The sequence below is a fragment of the Panthera onca genome, chromosome B4 (assembly GCF_046562875.1).
Source record: "Panthera onca isolate mPanOnc1 chromosome B4, mPanOnc1 haplotype 2, whole genome shotgun sequence".
Lineage (NCBI taxonomy): Eukaryota > Metazoa > Chordata > Mammalia > Carnivora > Felidae > Panthera > Panthera onca.
The window spans coordinates 119,950,791-119,976,084 of NC_138345.1; the positions used below are offsets into that span (position 1 = coordinate 119,950,791).

Sequence of the window (25,294 nt, forward strand, 5' to 3'; positions counted from 1 at the left end):
CATTCAATCATAATAAGAATTTAACTTTTAATTCACTTGTATTAGTAAAATTGTTCAAGCTACTACCTAAGGCTAATATTTTAATAAAACCAGAAACCTCTTATTCAAAAGTAAAAGTTCTTACATAAGACAGCTGATTTTGTATTTTAAATTACTGAATTAGAGTGCCCTCTATTGGAAGAAAAAAAGGCAGTGAAAACTAAACTGAACTAACAGTTAAAATATCCCCAAAATTCAGATACATCATTAATGTGTAAAATACATTTATTAATAATATAAATGCTACAAAACATATTTTACTTACATTTTAATTTCTTTTAAATTACTTTTGGAATTGTCATAATACAATGAACAAGTTGGGTATTTATCACCTAAAATTAAATTTTAACTGAACCCAAATGTCCATCTTTCAGCCAATAATGTGAATGATAAGCAAAAATCTTATTCCACATTTAACATTCCAATATAACACAGAAATAATTTTAATTTAAGACTATGGCTGGACCATACTGGGAATTTTCCTTGATGATAAACTGAAAATGTTTCAAATTCAAGAGATTTTTTAGAAGCTCTTACACTGGGGAGTGGGAGAATTAGGCTGGATACCTATGATGAGACTTATTCTAGCTCTAAAATTCTATAATTTTGCAGTGTTATCAAGATCTCAGTTCTGACTCAGTATCTCAGGTCTCAATTACCTCAATTACTTCAGTAAGACCCGGCAGATTTTTAGTCCTGTAGACCAACAGTATGCATGATAGTTTTTTAAATAAACAAGGCTCAGAGCCACCTCAAACAATTCTGATTTCATTGGTCTACTTGGTCAGGACATGGTACCTGACGGTATCAGTATATGTTGAAGCCTCTCCAGATAAGTCTAACATATATCCATTGCTGAGAATCTCCAAGTCTCTTCCCAGAACATCTGACTATAGTTACCATTTTTATATTCCCAAAATGTCACCTATAAGACAGAACTCTCCTATTCAAGAGTATATTCTCCTCAGCAACAATATTAAACTTCTGACTAGCTTCCCAAATCTAATTATCTTCCCCAAACAAAACCGTTGAGCAGTAACAGATACAGCACCAACCTCAGACTGCCGGTTTTCAGATCCTGGGTCTGGCAATTACTGTGTAAATGTGGAAAAATCATAAAAGTCCTCTGTGCCTCCATTTTCTCATCTGTAAAATGGGAGGAATAATACTACCTATCTCATAGGGTTATTGTGAAGATTAGATCAGTTAATAGAAATAAAGTGCTCCATAAGTGTTAGGGACTATCATTACTTACCCAAATTTGTTTCCCACTACTTTCCAAAATCAACTCTTACAATAAACCATTCTTTTCAAATCATATGCTATGTCTCACCTCTGCTTTTGCATACATTGTTTCTGCAAGCTGGAATCTTCCCTTTCACTCATTCATTCATTCCAAAATAAGTACAAGACATATCTCCTCTTCCACTAGAGCCCAGTTTGGTCTCTCCCTACCTCCATGAAGCCTTCAGTGACTACCAGTAAGTCTTCACTAGTCTCTCCCTTTAAAAAAAATTTTCTTTGACCACCGGGTAATTTATCATGAGAAATGTAGCTGGAAATTAAAGATATTAGCTCTGAGTTTGAATCCTAGATCTGCCACTTGCCAGCTGAGTCATTTCTCCAGTCTATAAATCCACAGTTAGCTTTACTATGAGTATTAAGTGGCTTAATTCATATAAAGCATTTGAATAGCAAGCACCTAATAAATGTCAGCACTCATAATATATATTTGGTGTTTTGCATCTTAATCTTATTACTGTACACTGTGACTAAAGCCTTCTTAGAATAGGAATTCTGAACTCCTTTAAGTCAGGAATCATGTTTCATTACTGCTATCATAAATCCTATAACGTAAGGCGCCTTTGTGACTCAATAGGTTAAGTCCAACTCTTGATTTCAGCTCAGGTCAAGATCAAGCCCCACACTGTGCTCCGTGCTGGGTGTAGAACCTGCTGAAAATGTTCTCTCTCTCTCCCTTTGCCCCTCCCCCTACTGTGGACGTGTGAGTGCATGCACACTCTCTAAATAAATAAATAAATACGTAAATAAATAAATAAATAAATAAATAAATAAATAAGTAAATCCTATAACTTACAACATGGTAACAAACATCTATATTAGGTGATCTATAAGTACTTAATTTTTTGCATAATTTGAGAGTACAATTCATGACAAACTCTGAAAAAACATTTTTGATGAACAGAAATATTCAACAAATGCAAATGAACCCAAAAGAAACACAGTCTATTGAGAAGGGCCAAAGTAATCGGATTACTTTTTAAACATTGATAACAAGTTTTTATTAGATTAATCTTCTGAAAGGACACTTCCAATGATGTCTTTTATCTGCCCCAAATCCTTTAGATTTTTCTCGATTTCTAAAAAATAAATACCAAAATTCTTATCCTGACATTCAAAATCATCCATGGCCTGACCTCAACCTATCCTTCTAATTTTATCTCCCATATTCTCCCTTTATAAACTCTATCAATAATTTCAGATAAATCAAACTACTTGCCTTACTCATATGTACCCTCTGCTTTTCTGCCTCATGTAACATTTATTATTTAATATGACAATACTTTCAAGGAACACAATATAAGGTTTGTCACAGGAACAAAGAGTGATTTCTTGTATGAAAGGATGCTTGAATTGTAAGATACTCCGTTCAATTTAGGAGCATTAATTTCTCTCTTGCTACTATCACAATAGAGTCTTAGACTTACAAAAAAAATATTTGACCACGTTCCCCTAAACTATGTTACCCTCATAATACTAAAATCCCTGCTATCACTACATGAAATCTGTAAGCCTGGTCTCCAAGTAAAGTGTGCAGTGCAGACCCCAGGGTGCACTAGATACTCAATGAGTTAAAAGGAAAAAAAATAGAGCTTCTATTTACACTTATTCTGTATCCTTTTTACTTGAATTTCTCTTGTAGTATATACCTAATTTATAGCACAAATTCTTAAAATAGTAATAGATATACATCATTTATGAATACATGCAATTGGGAGATTTACTTAAAATTTGTTTACTATGGTATGTACAACCAAGAAAAAAAAAGTTTAGAGACCACTGGTTGAGAAAACTAGGGCTTTCAGAAATTTGTGGGTTTAGAAGTAGAGGACCAGAAGTATAGTCAATTTAGAGAAATCTTTAGGAACAAACCTAAAAACCTAAACACCACACATTATATTTATACAGGATAAATATGTTTTAATTTGTAAGCAACCTTCAAAAAAATAATTAAAAAAAAAAAAAGAAAAACTTGTAACCAACCTTCAAGGAAATGTTGAAATGTAATTGGTTTATAATTTGGAGATAATATATAAGTTTTAGACTTTTAAACAGGAAATTTTGTCCTGACATTAAAGTACATTGACACTACAGTAAATATTTCATTAATATAAAATTTTCATTTGGTAAAACTTGCATGTATTTACTTCAGTATATATGTAATTAATCATAATTATTCATAAGGAGTTTTACTGGAGCCAATAATACAATGCTTTAAAGAAGACAGTGCAACAAAAACAAAAACAAAAAAAACAAAAAACAAAACAAAAGGAGTAAGACTAGCCATGGAGCTAGACTATGCTGGAAAACAAGGGTCAGCACACAGTAAGTAGTTAAATGAAGTAAACATTCTCTTTATGGTCACTATACTTGGCAATGTTTTTAGTTTTCATAAATAATATGACATACTTAACACAATACACTCTTATTAGCTTTTGAAGAAAGCATAATGTTTCTATAACAAATTAAGTTCTAAAAGTGGGTAAAGATTTCATGTTATAATAATGCATTTCCTTTAATACCAGTACACCCTATAAATCCTACCTCTATATGACACAAAATAGGTATAAAAATCTTAATTTTAAACTGATTGATGCTCTATAGTTTTTCTTGCTGTTGTGTTAATATAGAAATCCAAATGATCAGTAATCTCTAACTCATGATTTAGATTCTGAGCTTGTAGGTTGCATAAGGGATTTGAATAAGATTATAAAACTACAGAGGTCAAATTTTCCAAAATGTCTCTCTCCTACCATAACATACAGAGTGACTGGGGAACATACACACATAGCCCAGCTCTGTCTTTAATCAAGATGGGGTAGACTAAATTCATAGAGAACTTGGGGAAGAAAGACAAAAGGAAGATTTCTTTTCTTTCTTTGGAAACCAATTATCATCATGCTCAGTGAGACTTAAAGAACATAATCAAAGAAACTATGATTTCATGTATTAAGCAAGTCAACAGTAGCAAGATCATCACAAACTATCAGTGATTTATCAAAGCAGTCCTTCCCCTACACATGCAGTGAGAGTAAAATACCAATGAACATCAGGAAAAGAGCAATAGGGAATTTGACATTTGACACTGGCAGAATCTGAAGATAGGATAATGCACAAATCCCTGCCTTTTAGATACACATTGAATTGGCAAAGACAGACACATTGTCTTCCCTCCCCCCTTACTTACTACACTCTGGCTTCCATTTTTCCCAAGTTCTTCCTCTGAAATCTTGCTCAAATTATCTAAGTAGTGGTCTGATATTGTGTGGCACAAATCTTCAAAAGAATAATCCTTTTCTTGACAGAGTTTTATTTCATCCAAGAGTTTTGATAATTCTCCAGTCACAGTTTCACCTATAAGAAGGCAGTAATTTTTTTCAAAGTTTTAAGAAAGGCTATTGCTAAAATTTCCTATTAATTAATAAAAATATGACTAGTATAGTGACAGAACTCATGACAAACAACATTAAGTAAATCAGAAAATATGTTGAAAACAAGGTACTGAACCATAATTAACACAAGAATGAAAAGACTAAATTAAAAGACAAGGAGAAATCCCAATTTTGCCTATTATTATTCTTTTTCAAAATAGAAATAAGTATTGAAGGTTCATTTATACATATTGCATAAAAACATCTGGAATTACAATTCCTAAGGTTTCATTCATTATAACATTTAATCTTTAATAATCTTTCATATGACAGAATTCATTAACAAATTTTAAATGGTGCTGGGAGCCTACATCCTAGGTTCAATAAAAAGAAATAGAACGTATTTAGATAAATAATTATATAAGTAATAAACTAAAATTATGTTATGTGACATAAAGGAAAAACACAGAAGTAACATAAATAATATGCATCATCTGTCAAAACATGAATATTTTGTAGGTTACATGCAAATATGCGTTTTTCTAATCATTCTCAGAAAGGTACTTTATAATTCTAATTTCTTCTAGGAAAAAATAAAACTCCAGCTGTTATAATCCAGATATCAATATTTTTATTCTACATTAAAAATACATTTTGGAAAACAAATCTAGTGTGAAATATCTAGTCCATGTATATATCATGACAGCAGAGATTGCTAATTTTGCTAGCTACTGTGTCACGGCCAAGAATAGGGCCTGACAAATAGAAGAGTTCAATAAACTGGAAAATGGATAAAATACAAAGTATAAGATATAAGTTATTAGGCCTCAAATTTTCAAGTGTTAGCCTTTTTGTACGTATAGAACAAATTTGGACATAAAGGTCTAGTGTTATTTCAAGGGCTTTATAATTAACTACTCACTCTTAGTCTTTTGGGAAGGAGATTCAACAGGAGATGAAATATGTATTTCTTGTGTTGTATCTTCATGTACATGTTCTTCAAGGGCTGCTGATCTTCCCACACCTTCTAAATATTCTGTGTACACAAGTTTTTGAAATTACATAGTCGAATTCATTTATTTTAAAATAACTAAACTTTATGTTTTACTTCTGGTGATCAGCTTTTCATTTATTTCCTCATATCCTAAATATATCCTAAGTTTTTTAAAAAAAACTTCAAAAAACCAAAAAAACTGAAAGAACTTGATGATGAGCTATTAATTTAAATCTTTTTAATTAAAATTTAAAAGATATTTTGGAAGAGACTCATAAACTCTTTTTGTGGAAACTAAATTTGACACATTCTTTCACCAGTTATAAATAAATTCACCTGTTAAAGATAAAATAACACCCTTAGTTTCCTTAAGTGTATTCTACATGAGGATTTAAAACCATCTTAAAGATGCTTTGAATAGACTTGATATCTAAACAGGAACATCAAATTCAAGGGACACCACAACCAGTTAGGTAACATGAATGAAGTTTATAATGGTGTTTACTCTTGTAAGACAAGCATAATTGCACATTAAGCTTTACTTCCACAAAGAAATAACATTCTCTCCCATTATTCCTAAAGTAATATTTCACACTCAGCCTATCTCTCATTTTTGTAACTTTGATGAAGACATAATAATATTAGAGCAGCCAAAATTTAAATATGTCACCCAGCAGTATTCTAAGTAATATAAATTAACTCAACTTGATCCTCACAAAACAATGACACACACTCTTACAATCTGTTTTAAAGATGACAACTCAAGGATCAGATTTTATTTTTTTAAATTTTTTTAATGTTTATTTATTTTTGAGAGACAGAGAGAGAGACAGAACATGAGCAGGGAAGGGACAGAGCGAGAGAGGGAGATACAGAATCCAAAGCAGGCTCAAGGCTCTGAGCTGTCAGCACAGAGTCCAATGCAGGGCTTGAACCCATGAGCTGTGAGACCATGACCTGAGCCAAAGTCGGACGCTTAACCGACTGAGCCACCCAGGAGGCCCTCCCCCCACTTTTTTTAATGTTTATTTATTTTTGAGAGAGAGACAGAGAATAAGTGGGGGATCAAGGAGAAGGATTTTAATTTGGCCATGTTCATACAGCTAATAAGAGGCACAACCAGATAAACATGGGACAAGAAAACATCTCACTCTAAGCATCTGAATGCAGGGATAAATGTCAATGAATATTCAGCCCCAATATCATGGAGAAAACAGAAAGCATGTGGAGCAGGATTAACCAGAAAGTAGGTGCCCCATCCAAAGTTCGACAGTAAAGTAAAATAAAAGCCTGCATTTTTTGAGAAACCAACAAAACTCTGAAGTTTTAGCTGAAACCCTACATTTGTAAATGTTGAAAGCCAATTCAATTTTTATGGAAACACAGGGTGGCCAAAAATATTTAATCTAAACAAAATCAATCTGCTATCTGCCAAAAGCATTCAGCTCACAGTGGCTAGTTTGTAGTCTCCATCTAAAGGATTAAATCAACTGATCTCTCCCCATAGGAATCTTTTACTTACACTGTACTCAGAAGGAATCTTTTTCTTTTTTTTTTTTTTTTTTTTTTTTTTTAATTTTTTATTTTTTATTTTTTTTTTATTTTTTAATATATGAAATTTACTGTCAAATTGGTTTCCATACAACACCCAGTGCTCATCCCAAAAGGTGCCCTCTTCAATACCCATCACCCACCCTGCCCTCCCTCCCACCCCCCATCAACCCTCAGTTTGTTCTCAGTTTTTAACAGTCTCTAATGCTTTGGCTCTCTCCCACTCTAACCTCTTTTTTTTTTTTTTCCTTCCCCTCCCCCATGGGTTTCTGTTATGTTTCTCAGGATCCACCTAAGAGTGAAACCATATGGTATCTGTCTTTCTCTGTATGGCTTATTTCACTTAGCATCACACTCTCCAGTTCCATCCATGTTGCTACAAAAGGCCATATTTCATTTTTTCTCATTGCCATGTAGTATTCCATTGTGTATATAAACCACAATTTCTTTATCCATTCATCAGTTGATGGACATTTAGGCTCTTTCCATAATTTGGCTATTGTTGAGAGTGCCGCTATAAACATTGGGGTACAGGTGCCCCTATGCATCAGTACTCCTGTATCCCTTGGGTAAATTCCTAGCAGTGCTATTGCTGGGTCATAGGGTAGGTCTATTTTTAATTTTCTGAGGAACCTCCACACTGCTTTCCAGAGCGGCTGCACCAATTTGCATTCCCACCAACAGTGCAAGAGGGTTCCTGTTTCTCCACATCCTCTCCAGCATCTATAGTCTCCTGATTTGTTCATTTTGGCCACTCTGACTGGCGTGAGGTGGTATCTGAGTGTGGTTTTGATTTGTATTTCCAGAAGGAATCTTTTTCTTAAAAACTAGTTAAGAAAGTTTGTTCTTAGCAGCACTATCAACAATAGCCAAAGTATGGAAAGATCCCAAATGTCCATCGATGGATGAACGGATAAAGAAAATGTGGTATATATATACAATGCAGTATTACTCAGCAATCAAAAAGAATGAAATCTTGCCATTTGCAACTACATGGATGGAACTGGAGGGTATTATGCTAAGTGAAATTAGTCACTCAGAGAAAGACAAAAATCATATCACTTCACTCATATGAGGACTTTAAGAGACAAAACAGATGAACATAAGGGAAGGGAAACAAAAATAATATAAAAACAGGGAGGGGGACAAAACAGAAGAGACTCATAAATATGGAGAACAAACTGAGGGTTGCTGAAGGGGTTGTGGGAGGGGGGATGGGCTAAATGGGTAAGGGGCATTAAGGAATCTACTCCTGAAATCATTGCTTCACTACATGCTAACTAATTTGGATGTAAATTTTAAAAAATAAAAAATAAAGTTAAAAAAAAGACAAAAGAAAAAAAAAAGTTTGATCTCATTCCAAACAATTGTGTCTTCATACTATCCAAACAGTTTCTACCTAAGGGCATTTCTACTAGGAAAATTCTACTAGGAAAAGAAAGAAACGTATGGAATTCCATCCTTAAATTTTTTGACCAAATGCAGTAATTATGTAAAGTGAATTCCTCCTCCAGGACACAAATAGTAATTTTATGTACTCTAAATTGGCTTTAGTGAAATAAGAATTTTTCATAAAACTTAAAATGTACCACTGGTGTGACCCAGGAATGCAAAGAATATAGATAATACATTTACATTCTAAAACCCACCAATAATTTTAAAAATTCAAAGATGTCCCATATACCCTATCACAAGTTGGCATACGTAATGAATCTTGACCACTTAAGAGAACACAGATAGTTAACTCCTATGTAATAACACTTTCATTTAAGTTAAATCAATGCAGTAAATGTCTAGAATTATGTCATACCCTCTTTTTAGTGGACATTTATTTTGCTTTTCCCAAAAGACATAATATTCACAAGCCTCAGTTTTTTTTTTAAATTTAGATACAAAAGTTCAATATGAAATATAAAGCACCTAGAAGGGGAAGAAAAAATGTTATGTACCATTTTTTTCTTTTTTTTAGCTTTCATTCAATCTGATTTGAATTAATATGAAGAGCTACTCATGTATTTTGATTTATCTCTATAAGCACTTGACTTGTAATTAAGTTATTTATTAACGAGAAAATTGCAGGGGACTTCCTTTCCCTGACAGGTTTTGAAGATAGAGAAGACAGCATGAATGACCTCCTGTAGCACATTTTTTTTTACCCCTCTTGGCTTTTGTTGACTCCTGTATCTATGTATCACCTGCCTGACTTGGTTTTAATTCATTTATCTCTCATAGGATAAAGCTGTTCTTCAGCTTCCCAACTGACATCCAAGGAAACAATCCCAGCTTCCTCCCCTATTAACACTTGCCACCAATCTGTAACAATCAGGGGATAATCACCACTGAGCAGTGTAGAAGCTAACTGGAAAGGGTAGAACAAATGTCTGTTTTTTGTTTTTTTGGTTTTTGTTTGTTTTGTTATTTTGTTGTTGTATTTTTTAAGTAGGCTTAGCGCTAGGCATAGAGCCCAACGCAGGGCTCCAACTGACACAGCCCAACTGACACAGCCCAACTGACAACCCTAAGCTCAAGACCTAAGCTGAGATCAAGAATCAGATGCTTAATGGATTGAGCCACTCAGGTGCCCCAATGTCTGGGTTTTTAAGGGAACATACGACATGTCAGGCCTAATCATAAAGCAAAAAGGGAAAGTATTTATTTACGCATTTATGTATTTATTTATTATTTTTGTTAATTTACATCAAGTTAGTTAGCATATAGTGCAACAATGACTTCAGGAGTAGAATCCAGTGATTCATCCCCTACATAGAATACCCAGTGCTCATCTCAACAAGTGTCCTTCTTAATGCCCCTTGCCCATTTAGCCCATCCCCCCACCCAAAACCCCTTCAGCAACCCTCAGTTTGTTCTCTATATTGAAGAATCTCTTATGGTTTGTCCCCCTCCCTGTTTTATATTATTTTTGCTTCCCTTCCCTATGTTCATCTGTTTTATATCTTAAATTCAACATATGAGCGAAGTCATACGATATTTGTCTTTCTCTAATTTCGCTTAGCTTAATACACTCTAGTTCCATCCATGTTGCAAATGGCAAGATTTCATTCTTTTTGATTGCCAAGTAACGCTCCATTGGGTGTGTGTGTGTGTGTGTATATGTATATAATTATATCTTCTTTATCCACTCATTTGTTGAGCCCAAATGTCCCAAAAGGGAAAGTATTTAAATCTAAATCCCATTAAAAGTCTTAGATCAAGTAAGGAAGTATATAATCCTACAATGAAAAACTAGTACCTACATGGTTGTCAAACCTTCAGGACACCTAATGCTGCACTAACTATACAGTTACTTAATGACCTTTATCAAAAACAAAGCCTGGAAAGACCAAATCATCTTGTACTCCTGGATTAGGGAGGAAACAATCTGTATTCTTCCAGTTAAGTACAATTTTTGTTGTTAACCCAATATTTATGTACTATTTCTACCACCTAGAATAGGTTATATATCAGCCTCTTGGGGCTTTAGTTCCCCTCATGTGCAAAAAGGAGAATAATGATATCAGACTTACCTATCTCACAAAGTTATAGAAAACAGGCAAAATAATAAAAAAAATAACTGCAAATTCTTAAAGCATTATTCAAGTGTAAGATAATACTTAATCATCATCACTCTATAGGCTTATTATCTTCAAGTTCATAACTACATATTTGCTATATGGATTAAAAAAACCCTTTTAATAGCAAATGAGTGAAAAACCACTTTAGCTTTTCTTAAAATACTGATTAGTTTAAAACAGAAATAAAACATTAAGAAGTATTATTATTTAGTTTAACGGTTACCAGAAAAAAATGTAAATAAGTTCACTCAAAGGTAAACATTAACTCAAAAACTCAAGAGAAAACTATGGTAGATTTAATTTAATCTTAACTTTAAGGCAAACTCATCCATCATTCAATACTGTTTACCTTGTAAGAGTGTTGCAATCTGGAGAGATTTCTGAGATGGATGTTCTTTCAGAATGTCTAAGACAGTTCTACCTAAGCTATCCTTTATGTTGGCATCAATTCCTGAAAGAAAAAGAAAAATCCACTAGATGTACACCACTGAAGTGTCATCAGAGGATACTGTCAACATACAACTGTTCTAGTATCAAACATATACAGATCAAGCACTGAAAGTGATTTTTAGAAAAAATTAAAACCCTAGACACACACACACACACACACACACACGATTTTAGTATGAAAGAAGGTGGAGGGGCGCCTGGGTGGCTCAGTCCGTTAAGCGTCTGACTTTGGCTCAAGTCATGATGTCACAGATCGTGGGTTCGAGCCCTGCGTCAGGCTGTGCTGACAGTTCAGAGCCTAGAGCCTGCTGGATTCTGTCTCCCTCTCTCTCTGCCCCTCCCCTGCTCTTTTTCTGTCGCTCTCTGTCTCTCAAAAATAGATAAATGGTAAAAAAATTTAAAAAAAAAAGAAATAAATAAGGTGGAGGTCTAATGCTACCAAAGAGAAGGAACACTCTTGACAATGAATTAAGTCTTAAAGGGCACTGACCCAATCATTAAGATTGGTGTGTGTTTGTTTGTTTTTTAATTATTTTGAGAGACAGAGAAAGTACACATGCAAGCAGGGGAGGGGCAGAGAGAAAGAGAGAGAGAGAACCCAGGCAGGCTCCCGCACTACACTGTCAGCACAGAGCCCGACATGGGGCTCACAAACCATGAAATCATGACGACCTGAGCTTAAATCAAGTGTCAGACACTTAACCAAATGAGACACCCAGGCGCCCCAGACTGTTTTTTAGAATTATAACCAGTTTGGATTATAGCTATTTAAATGATACACTATCAAGCTGAAAAATATTATTGATTTAGAACATGAATTCCTAAAGTATAATGGTCCTGTGATATATATATTCTGTGTAATTTGGTAAAAACATTTTAAATAATGAAGTATCATGTGCATAATATAACAACAGTCTTAGAATACTTAAGTATTCACAAAAGTTGAAAAAGCATGATTATTTTGAACTATTGTCCAAATACTATTTGTCCAGCTACAAAGTCAAATATCTCATATTTATTTATGTAAGATTATACTCAATGCAAACAACATTCAATCATCTACCTGGTGAGCAAACTTCTTGTTTTGTAATTAAAACACCTTTGGAATTATTTTAATTCTAAAAATATTTATTGTACTGAAGAACTTATTTTCATGTAACAAATAACTTTCACTGATCCCCAAAAAAGTTTATAAACTTTCTAAACATCTAACTGCAAACAAAGCCAGTTTTCAGAATCCGGCCTCAAATGTTAGGTCATCATAATAAGATTATTAAGTATTTGCTTAAATTTGTGTAGAAACGTGTGACCAGCACATATGTAATTGGTTGCTTATAACACATTTATTATATCACCGTGTTACATGTCCAAATTAAATGTACATGAAATTTTCACTCAGTATAACTACAACCAAAATGCCACAGTCAGCTAATGTTTTCCATTTTTTTACAGCAGAAAATAAATACATTAAATGTAGTCTGTAGCACAAAAAACTCACATCAATAGTTTCCAAGTATGAATTTGTACCCATGCTTTTTGATCCTAAAAAAATCCAACCTCAGTTCCAATTTTATTTCATTTTATTCATAATATACATATGAAGACAAATAAGCCTCTTTGTTATTCCTTCAAAGCATTCCCTCTAAAACATTCCCTTTAAATCATTGCAGCTTACAAACAATAGCTACTCAGTTGATGAAATAACAAGGTAAATATGCCTTAAAGATAGGGAACACTATTAATCACAGTTCCCAATATAATAATCTAGGGAAATATTATGTTTTCGATAAACCGAGCAATTGTCATGATTTCATAAGGATCAGTTCCTCTCTCTTGTGGAAGGCAGAGAATTCTTTTTCCTTTTGGTAATTTCTCTAGTATATTTCAATGTGATTTCAATGTATACAACTGTAATTTCTAAAAGCTTTTTACTGACAAGTCTATTGAGTAAAGGGAGGTGCACATTTATATCAATTTTATCTAAACATTGAGGCTCAATTCTATGTGATATGAATATGCACTTGCAATGTGGAGTAAAGGTAAAAAGTAAGGGTGATTATGAAAGAACTGTGCCATTTCCCTTTGTCTACTCCTGAAACAGAAATTGTATTTGGCAGAAAAAGCTCCATGGAGAATCACAATAGTTACCTGTTTCTAACAGAACTCTCACAACATCCACCTTTCCAAATAAAGCTGCTTCATGAAGTGCACTCCCCTTTTCTGTCTGGAAAAAAAAAAAGAAGAAGAAGAAGAAGAAGAAGAAAAGTAAAAAGAAAAAGGAAAAAGAGAAAGAAGCACAGTTGCATTAGGAATGCTTACAAGTTAAAAAAAATCCTGTGACTTTATGTATTTGTACATATTCTCTGTAATCTAAGCACACCCTGACAGAAAGGTACTATGGAATAAAAGAAGAAATTCTAAGAACAAAATCCAATGCAGGTCCTCCTGCATACATGTATGTGTGTTAAATTGAATAATGTCATTATGGCAATTCTGTCTCCTTGTACTAAAACTGATCTCTACTGTGGGATTCTAATCTCAGTTCAAAGTAAAAATATCATTATAAAATAATATATAATGTAAAAGCTTTGTTAATCAATAAAATCCTATTGCATAATTAACCCACTCTAAAATGATTTACAAATGCATTACTAAGGAGACTGAGAATCAATGTGATCTAAATTTATCTTCAAAAAAAAGCATGACTGCAATGTATCTGAATTATAGTTTGACTGTCATGATATGTACAGACAATAATAAAAAATGGAAATAAAAATAATTTATAAATATTTTCTAAAACTGGACAAAAGGAAAAATAAACTATGGAAATGTATTCAGCTCCTTAAGAAATAATCTCAATATGGGATACAAATACATTATTTTTTGATTCTCTGAAAAACACCCTTTGAAATAATCTAATTCTTTTCACTCTTATTGTGTTTCCCAAGCAATTTTCTGATTACTAATTTTATTTCCTTCCACTCTTAAAAAAATTTGGACTTTATGTTAGAAAAACTCTCCCTGGAATAGCATACCTTAAATATTCTGAAAAACTAAACTACATTTTAAATACAGGGAAGAAAAGGAAAAATAACGGAATTCCTCACAGCCTGGGGAAGGGAAGTGGGGACAGAAACTATGAACCCAGGGCTTTAGTACTGGAGCAGGAAACCGTTCCTGGGAAACTGCCAATCCATGGCAGACTAGTGCCTGGGCTTTAACCAGCTACTCAAGGTGCGAGAGGGCAGGAGACAAAGAAGCCCAAGAAAGCTGAGAGATAGATCAAGGGCTCCTGCAAAAATCTAAAACCTCTGGAGGGCACATTGCTGGTTCAATGGTAGAGCATGCAACTCTTTATCTTGAGGTCATGAGTTCCAGCCTCATGTTGGGCACAGATTACTTTAAAAAAATAAAACCTAAAATCTGTAAAGGACAACATCCTTAGTTAAAAAAAATAATAAATGTGTTGCACAGAGGGAGAAATTAAAAATTCCTATCTAGATCATAGTTCTAAGTGGAGTACAGTAGTAGCAAAAATAACACCCTCCCCCTAAGAATTTCTAACCATAGTTCTGCCCTCACATGGTCTTGGGATCAAAATTACACAATCTCTGTGCTCCCCTAACCCTCCAATCCTGAGTGAAAAATGTAGAATTAAGTGATCCTTGGTTTGTAGTACCAAGGCAAATATAAATGCTTATTAGCAGAAACGATACAAATCCATTGTGAAAATAATACACTTTAAACTCAGGCCTCTGAGAGTTCCAACAGATCAAGTCTAAGAAACACAAATTCAAAATCAGAAATCACTGAACATTAAAGAAAACAAGCCATGAGCAAGAATAAAAGAATAAAACCTATAAAAACTTCACATGTTATGTGATGGTCAGCTACAGAATATAAAAAATATATATGATCCATGAAAAGAAGATATCAAATATAACTAAAGAACAAGAGGAGTATTAAAACTGGCCAGAAATGAAATGAACTAAATAGCACTTCTAAAAATGGAAAAAATAATATTTTAAATAGAAAGGTTTAATAACAGATAAGATACAGCTGGGAAAAAAAGTACTGAACTGGATGGTGGATTTCTTTTTTAAGTACATAATGCAATTCAAAGAAACATGAGACGGAAAATGTAAAACACTGAATACAGTACGACTCAGTTCTAGAAGAAGAGGACAGGAATAAGTAATTCAAAGACTAATGACTTTCCAGAATTAATGAGATACTAATATTCAATTCTGGGAATACCAAACAAGGTTAAGTGATAAGAATACATTGTGAATATATTACAGCAAACTACAGAACACCTAAGATAATGAGAATACCTTAAAAACATCCTAAGAGAAAAAACTGTCTAAAAATAAAAATTAGATCAACAGCTGGCTTCTCCACAAAAACAATAAAACCAGAAGAAAGTATAATATCTTCATGTGTCAAGAGAAAATAACTACCAATCTAGCATTCTATAGCCAGCCAAACTATCTTCAAAGAATGAGAGCAAAATAAAGACATTTTCAAACAGTGATTACTACAGATCCTTAAAAAGAGAATTTCCATGAATTTAATTCAGAAGGACTAGAGGTCCAAGAAGTAATGTTGAATAGAGAATGATTAAGAGAAGGCTAAGTCTAATATTTAAAAATATAACACTAGGAGCACCTGGGTGGCTCAGTCAGTTAAGTGGCTGACTCTGGCTCAGGTCACGATCTCACCACTTGTGGGTTCAAGCCCCACTTCAGGTTCTGTGCTGACAGCTCAGAGCCTGGAGCCTGCTTCAGATTCTGTGTCTCCCTCTCTCTCTGCCCTCCCCAACTCACACCATGTCTCTCTCTGTTTTTCAAAAATAAAATGTTAAAAAAAATTTTTAAGAAAATAAAAATATAACAATAATGTCTACTTTTTTTGTACTAATTTGGTTTCCTAGATACTCTGATACAGTAGAGTGGGCACTGTAGGCACTGAAATGGACTATTCTAGGAAATGAAATTATGTAAACTTCACTATAAATAAACAATTCTTCAGGAGGAAGCAGATGTAAAAGACCTGGGTTCCAGTGACAGTTTAGCTTTCAGTTGCTATATAACTTTAGGAAAATCACTTAATATCTCTGAAAATTCATATAGCTTGTAAATAAAGAAAGTATTAAAAACTAGATAGGGTTATTGGGAATGCTAAACAAGATAAACAACAAATAAGACTTAAAAAGCATTTTATTTACTTATAAAATAATGAGTATTATTGTTGTTAAAAATGCAATTAGAAAACTTTTTAAAAGTCTCAATGATTTTAATATTTTAAAATTATACATATATATATATATATATATATATATATATATATATATAGTGTGTGTATGTGTGCATAGATAGATAATCTCCTTTACGTTATTCCAAGAAAAAAAGGTTATGTTAAATAGAACTAGTATTTTTATACAATGGATAAGGAGACCCTGACTCCTTGAATAAAACTAGAAAAGGTTAGCAGATGATAAACATATTTTTAGCATGAAAAAAAATTAATCAATTTTTCCAAATCCAAGGTTATTAGCTTCTTTGTAATTAGTAAGAGAACATGAGAACTGTCAAAATGGAATGGGTTGTCCTCACAAATTTAAGGTAAACAGTGATATCAGGAACCATTTCCTGGTATCACATTTAATCATAAACAGTATGAAATTTAAATATGTCACATCTATGAACTTTTCCTTATCAAAATACAGGTTAATTACAGAATATTCTCCAGTTTACCACACCCTACCTTGAGTCTGCGTCTGTCACCCTCATTCAAATTAGTACCATTCTCAGTGCTCTATTCCAAATCTATAATCCATAACTCGCCAAATCTTGAAAAACTGTATTTTCATGAAATAATATTTAGTCCAAAACATGTGCTAAGCAAGTGGAATACAAAGAAATAACAAAGAAATAGCACCAAAATAGGTGAACCCAAATCCTCTCAACCCCAGGATTTTGGTACTGCTTTTCTCATGGATTATATTTCTCCATTTTTTGAATTAATCATTTAAAATAAGCATAATTTCCAGGGCTCTTGGGTGGCTCGGTTGATTGAGCGTCTGACTCTTGACTTCAGGTTGGGTCATGGTCCCAGGGTTGTGAGATTAACCCCACGTCGGCTCTGCGCTAAGTGTGGAGCCTGCTTGAGATTCTCTCTCTCTCTTCGACTGAGCCTCTCCCCTCCTTGCATGCATTCTCTTTCTCTCTCAACAAATAAAATAAGATAATGAAATTAAATAAAGCGAAATAAAATAAAATATAATTTTCAAGATAGATAAAACAGATAGTTATGTGGTTGATAATACAGTAACACTTAAAAATTTATCCAGTAATGAGCTATGAAGCACTCATATCTCAGCACTGCTAAAGAAAAATCCCTCTGAATACAAGTTATAATGAAAACAGCTAAGACAGAAAATAAAATGATATACATAGTAATGTCAATAGTTGAATTGCTGATGAAGGCAAAAGAAATTAGCTTATTGATTTGAAATGTCTATTAAGGCCAAATCTCAGTAGCACCAAAGCTGAAAAAACAAGATAAGGGATAGGAAAGGGTGAAACCATGTTTTAAGTCCAGAGTTTTTCTTTCCTTTTTGTTTTTAGCCCTATGTATTCCTGTGGCTTCTGTGGGAAGTTCAATCACACATATAAAGAGATCTTTGTTATATTTTATACAGAATTTCAAGGTGTTTTAAAATGGTTTCTTGGGTTATGTATTCCACCAGACTGCCAAAACAGCAGATAGAAAAGAGATGTAGAGATGTCAGAGCTTGTCTGCACTGGTTCCCCCTTCTGAATTCAACACTCTAACATAGTCCTCCTGAGCTTACAAAAGAGAGTGATCAGATAAAGGAAGACCAGTTCTTTATTAAAGGAGAAAACAGAACAAAGATGACAAGTTATAAAGACTGTGTGATGATCAGCAGATAAAATAGCACAGGTACCAGTGGAGAGGAAAACTATGAGAAGCAAGACCCATAACTATTGTAAGAAATAAGAACCTGTGAATAAAGATAACTTCAACGGAGATAACGAAAAGCCAACTAGAATGGCATTTAACTCGGCAGTAACAACCACAGGCACCCTGGCTAGTACCAATTAGCCCTATGGGCATCTCTTAGGATAAAATAATTTAAAAGATAAGAACATCCTAGCCTTTATAAATACAGTAAAACCTTGGATTGCAAGTAACTTGTTCTGTGAATGTTCCACAAGACAAGCAACCATTTCTAATAATTTTTAACAAACGATGTCTTGTAATACAAGTAATAAGTGATGCCAAATGGCATATGATCACAACTGAGCCAAAAGTTCTTCTCTCTGTCTTGCTGCAGACTCTGGGTGATCATCTCCCAAGCTCAGATGCTTGGTCTCAGGCCATGATGTTTGGCAGAAATCAATGATTTTTCAGAACGTTGGAAGATGCCCACAACTAGCACTAGTGTATTTTTTGTCACTTCAAAGCACTGACGGACAGTCCTTCACTTTTCCATACAAGAATAAGTTTAAGAATGCTCTGCTTCATTCTAGGTCAGGCTGCCTACAGACATAGACCCTTTCCTCTGTTGCCTTATTGCCAGTTACATTAAATACAGTGTATGACAAGTTTATTAATACTGTACTGTAGTCACCATCCAAGGGAGCATATACAATGGCCATGCAGAAAAAGGTTGAAAAGACAGGCAGTAAGAAGGAGATGATTACAGTGCAAGTGAAGACGGAAGTCATCGAGAAGTATAAATGAGGTATGTGAATGGCTGAAATTGCAAGATTTTATAAGTCTACATCTGCATCTCATCTGCAGAGCAGGAGGAAAAAAAGGTGGAGCAATCCCACACTTCAAATGAGATTAGGGACATGTGTAAACGTGGGAAACAATGCAAAATTTTGTAGGAAAGCACCACCCAAATAAGGCTGTAGCAATGAGAGTGATGAATCTATTTCACAACAGTGCAATTCACATTTCTGCGAAATCCTCAAAAGGAAGCAAAAGCAAGTGTCACTGGATAAGTTCCCTGTTAAAGTTGCATGAAACTAAAGTTGCATGGCTTATTTCACTGAGCCAACAGATAGAAGTGATTCCACTAGTGACAGTGAAAGTCGTCCTACCCAATAACCCTCCTGTCTTGTCTCCCTCACACCAGCCATAAAAGTTTTCAAAGGTAAATGCAGGTTAATTTGGTTATTTTTCTTTATATTTTGTATTTTCTTTATTATTTTGTAATATGTTACAGAACTAATCATTTTCATATGAATATTCCTGGGCTGTGGAACAAATCATCTGAGTTTCCATTATTTCTTATAGGAAAATTTGCTTTGATATACAAGTGCTTTGGATTACAAGCACATTTCCAGAACAAATTATCCTCACAAGCCAAGGTTTTACTGCACATGATTTCAGAGGAAGCTGGGAAGAAACTGTTCTTTTGTATCCTGCATTAGCTAGACTATAGCTAGAATACAGTGTTCAACTGTAGGTAATAAACTTTTACAGGAACGTTGACAGATTGAAATTTACCCAGAGAAGAGGGTCCCAAATGACAAAAGACAGAAAAACATCATGTGAAGAATAGCTGAAGGTTATAAGAAAGTTCAGATTGAGGAGGGGGGTGGCATAAGAGAAATGTGTCTTCAAATAATTCAGAAATAATGTTCCTCCTATTCAAAGGCAGACTTTTCCTATTTAACGTAAGGTAATTCCAGCCTCTGTCTTTACCTGTCCTTTCTTCTGTTATCCTCCTTACAGCTAATCCTCTACTTTGCTCTTATCTATCACGCCCTGCCACTTCTTGAATTTCATGAAGTATCTTCACCCTTTCTCTTGCATCTTCAATTTCAGTCTCTTCTTTGGATCCTTGCACTCTACATAAAAATACACACTCTTCCACAACCTGGCAATAAAACAGCTAACCAAAGAAATTTCCTGTGAACTGCTATAACTTTGAGTTCCTCTCCCATATCTCACTGTTCTTTACTCCATACCTTTATAAGTCATCTTCCCTTCTGTAGGCACAATTTCTATTCTGTTACTACTATATTCTCTGGCACATAGTAGGCAATGCCTGGCACAAAGCAGGCACCCCATAAATACATGGTAAATGACTGATTATATGTAACTGTACTATCTTGCACCCCTCTTATAATGCTTCCTTTTTCCAGAAATTCTCTGAGTATTCATTCAACTTCTATGTATATTCTCTTTCTTATAAACCATCTTGGGCTAGGACCAATTAAGTGGCACATCCTAAGAGAGACATCCCCATGCCTTCATTCAAAACCATAGCAACCAGTGTATTTCCTTTATGGCACTAATACAATTGGTAATTTTCATTTATAGTTTTAGTTCCTGTTTTCTCTACTAATCCTTCAACTCCATGAGGACAGGGAACAAATCGTCTTATTTATGTAGCATAGTGCCTAGTAGCCTGGCCTGAGATTGCTGGTGGGAATATGGTATCCCAATAGGGAAGATGGATTTTCAGTTAAAGGGAAGGAAAAGAAGCTGCTTGAGTGGTGAGTCAGATAGGTCAGGGAAGGCTTCCCTGGTAAGGTAACATTTGACCAGACACCTGAAGAAAGCACAGGTAGAAGTCATGTGGGTTAGTAAAGCAAAGGCCTTGAGGCAGAAGCTTATCTGGTATGTTCCAGCAAGAGCAACAATACCACTAGGGCTAAGCTAAGTGAAAAAATGGCAAAGGATAGTTAGAGGTGGCTTCAAAAAGGCAGTGGAACTAAGTTGTATAAGACACCTGTCAGCCACTGTGAGGAATTTGGCTTCTGCTCCGAGTGAGATGGAAAGCCACTGGAAGTTTTTTGAGCAGTAAAGTGATATAATCTGGTTTAGTTTAATGTCTGCTTTGTTAAAAACAGATTGAAAAGAATCTGTTACGGGCTGAATGTTTGTGTCCACCCCTTACCCCCAAATTCATATGCTGAACCTTTAACCCACAGTGCAACTGTATTTGAAAACAGGGCATTTCTGGAAGTAATTAACATTAAATGAGGTCATAAGGGTAGGAACCTTTCTCACGGGATTTGTGTCCTTATAAGAGTTGGACACACCAGAGCTCTCTCTCGCTCACTCTCTTTCTGCACAAAAGGCCATTTGAGGACACAACAAGAAGGCAGTCATCTACAAGCCAGGAAGAGAGCTCTCACCAGAAACAGAATTGGCCAGAATTTTACACTTTCCAGCCTCCAGAACTGAGAAAATAAATATGTGTTGTTTAAGTTGCCCTGTTTTGGGATTTTGTTATGGTTGCCTGAGCAGACTAATATGGAGGCAAAGAAAAAAGCAGGGAAACCAGGCAGGAGGCAGGAGATGTACAAGACAAGCTATAGTGGTGATAGTAGAGGGCATGAAAAGTAGTGAAATTCTAGATATATTTTGAGCACAAAGCCAATAGGATATTTTGAGGAACTGCGTGTAAAATATGAAAGAAATTCTGTCTGGGGGCCAAACAACTAGCAGGATGGTAATGCCATTTGCTGAAATGGGAAAGACTGGAAGATGGGCAAATCTGGGGAAAAGGAATTATGGAAGCTAGATGCTCAGTTTTGGAAATGTTGCTTGGATGCCCACTAGTCATCCAATAGATATGTTTAGCAGGCAATTATGTACCTAATTTAGAACTCAGGGTAAGGTGCAAGATGAATAAATTTGGTTACTGTCAGACAAAGATGTCAGTCGAAGTCAAGGGATTGGATGAGGTCAACTAGAAAGTAAGTACAGACAGAGAAGAAAAGAGGTCTAAGTACTAAGCCCTGGGACACTCTGATACTTAGAGATCAGGAAGATGAGAGCAGTTAACCATGGAATAGGGATGGAGTAGATTACACTCTTCGCTCCTTGTTTCATATACCCTTTGTCATATGACTGCAGCACCATCCACTTACATGGCTGAAGTATATTTCCCCACCCCTTGATTTGGCACTTAGCTTTGTGACTTGCTTTAGCCAATGTATGGCATCTACATGATACAAGTAGATACTAAAATGTGCCTTGTTGGTTGAGCTTACTTAGGCCATGTCCTGGCTAGTCCCAGGAAAAAGGGAATATATACATAGACCAGAGCAAGCTAACTTACAGCCTGAAGCAGAGTTTCCCCAGATTACCTGCAAACCTGTGAATGAGAAAAAAAAGGCCATTGCTTACTATTATATACTACTGAGATTTCTGTGTTTATTGAACAGAATATTGTGGCAATGTCAATAGCTAACTATTACAGGGGTTTACAGAGTTACAGGGTAAAGATCTACTGGGAAGAAATTAAACAAAGCCTGGCTGAAGACAGAGAGGTATGACTTTACAAAAGAGGACAGAAAACAGAAAGGTTTAATCCTTTACCAACTCCTCTGGATAACAGGTGTGTGAGGCCTGACAGATTTATCTAGCTTCAAGGCTAAATGAAAGGCATTCAAGGTCTTAGGCTCTACTTAAAGTAAGACCAAGAAGGAGCAGAGAAGCAAGAGAGAATGGTGACTCAGATGTCAAAAGAAAAAAGCCTTTCAAAGAGGAGGGAGATCTGTCAATGCCAATGATAAATCAAGTAAAATGATGACAAAGAATTGGCTGTTGGATCTAACAATATGGCAGTCATTAGTCACCTTCACCAAAGGGAAAAACATTTAAAGAGTGAGAGAGATGGAGTAGTAGCTTCAAGAGAGAATGGGGGAAAGAAATTTGATATAATGAGTAAAATCAACTCTTTCTAAATATGTTATGAAGGGGATCAGAAAAAGGGAACAAGAACTAGAGGGAAATGTGGGTTCAAGAAAGAGTTGTTTTTTTTTTAAGATGGGAAATGTAATATCTTTGTGTCCCTATAAAGATGATGCAATTGAGAGGGGGGGAAATGCATAGTATTTTAAGGGGAGGATCCAGTGCACAAGTAAAGGACTCAGCCTTAGGGATAAACCTAAAAAGTTCATTTAAAGCACCAGGAAGGAAGGCAGATACACATCCACTGGCAAATGTGGTGGTTCAAATATGTAATAGCTTCTATTTTCTCAGTTAAGTAAAAGCAAAGTCAAGATCACAGAGAAATAACAGGGAGGAAAGAGTTAAAGTTTGGGGAAGAAAGGAAAAATTTTCAATAATTATCTAGGAAAGAAGGAGAGTGAATGGATTATTAAAATGTAATCTATCCATTTAGGCACACATTTCTCCTGCCACTATAAGCACTTAGAGAACAAAAATGGTACCTTACTCAGCTTTATATCTTAACAGCTACTAGTACGGGAACTTGTACTGTTATTAATTTTCTATAATTTTACTTCCATTTCGTTTAATATTAAAATAAAATCCAGTTGACTTAGTATTTTGCTAGTCCTTAACTTTTTAAATTTTAATAAGAGAAGCTTACAAGAAATACAGTTAAAGAACTAGCATAAAAAGAGTCCATAGTCTTTGGAGTTACTACCCACTTACTCAAATCAGGTTTGAAATCCATAAAAATGATTACTAATTTCAAGAGACTCTTGCCAGTTAAAACTCATTTTCTTAATATCTTAATATGACAGATTCTCTTTATTAAGAAATCCTTTAGGAATTAAAGGGTTTATACATAAATATAATTTGAAATTCACCTAAGCTGGAATTAAATTGTTTTTCTCACTAGTTCAAATATGTGTTATAATTCAAAACTGCTCAGAGATAAATGAAGCAGAAACCAAAACTTCTACAGAAAATACTAACACAAATTATGCATCTTAAAACATTTGTAATTACAAGGAAAAGACAAGATCTTCCAGAGCCATCTCTAAATTTTAAAGAATTATTCATAATGACTTGAATGTAATTAAAGTCTAATAGTGTATTGCTGTAATTTACCAAATGGGATTATTTTTAATACTGGTAACTTCCAACTTGTTAGCTAGAGCAATTTAATGAATATTAAAGTCATTCAAACAGTTCAAGGTTACTGTCTGGTATTCTTCACTCTCAGACAGTGAGATATCAAAAAATACCAACTTCAAATTTGGTATTAAAACATTTTGCAGTGAATCTTATGGGCAAACTTGGTGATAATTCATTTGAATCACATAATAAAATTAAACACTGACCCAAAAAAAGGCAATAAAACAAACAGAAAACATGTTTTCTATGAACAAAGCAATAATAACAAAAAAACATCAACTAAGGCTAACTAAATGCTGAAAGATTCAATTCATCAAAATGTATTTTAGAATATGCTGTCAGCTCTACTTCTAGAAAACCTTCAAGATGAAATCATAGAGTGAGCATCAGGTATCAGCCTTGATGCTTCTGATTAAGTTCATAGTGGTCTAAACATACTGTGCCCCTTTCACCTGATATGTGTAGTAACAAACCCAAATGCTATATGAGCAAAGTAGAAAATCTAAAGGAACGAATCTGGCAATGATGGTAGAGAAAGGTTGGGACCTTAGAAGGTATACAGCCCATCTAAAAGCATTCAAATTCAATATCTTAAAACACTCTTTTGACCACATAAAATGCACATCTGCAAGCTGTTATATCTAAATTCAAAATCCTAAAGACCTTCAAGGTCCTCTTCAAATATCACTCTATCAATGTCTCTTCAAGTCCTCCATATTACAATCCATAGTTTTTCACTGCTATGTCCTTAGCACTTTGCCCTACTATTTATTTTAATATGTCATGTATAGGAGTTATTCTTGCAAGTTTTTGTGTCCTCCACTAAGTTTTGGGCAGAGATCTTACTTATCTTTAATTCTCCAAAAGCACAAAATACAGTAAGTAGTATTTTGCATAAGAAAAGATGTACCATATACATATAAAATTGAATCCAGACTCTTTCTCTTCTGGCCATGTCATCTAGTACAAAATATGAAAACATTTTGGCCATGGACATGAAGTGTGTTACTGATCTCAGTCATCGTAAAGTCCTTGGTTATAAAGTACTAGGGGCGCCTGGGTGGCTCGGTTGGTTGAGCGTCCGACTTCGGCTCAGGTCATGATCTCACGGTCCGTGAGTTCGAGCCCCA

At 34.5% G+C, this 25,294-nt stretch overlaps 1 protein-coding gene across 13 annotated transcripts in view; it reads right to left on the minus strand.

The window, feature by feature from the left end:
* Nucleotides 1–25,294, minus strand: part of ANKS1B (ankyrin repeat and sterile alpha motif domain containing 1B) — a 1,079,287-nt gene that overhangs the window by 875,839 nt on the left and 178,154 nt on the right. For all 13 annotated transcript variants that reach the window (XM_060656669.3, XM_060656668.3, XM_060656666.3 and 10 more), the window contains exons 5-8: nt 13,428–13,503; nt 11,179–11,280; nt 5,635–5,748; nt 4,529–4,695 (exon numbers count right to left, since the gene is read on the minus strand). In XM_060656669.3, coding sequence (XP_060512652.3) covers nt 4,529–4,695; nt 5,635–5,748; nt 11,179–11,280; nt 13,428–13,503 — 459 coding nt within the window. The remainder of the gene's footprint in view (nt 1–4,528; nt 4,696–5,634; nt 5,749–11,178; nt 11,281–13,427; nt 13,504–25,294) is intronic.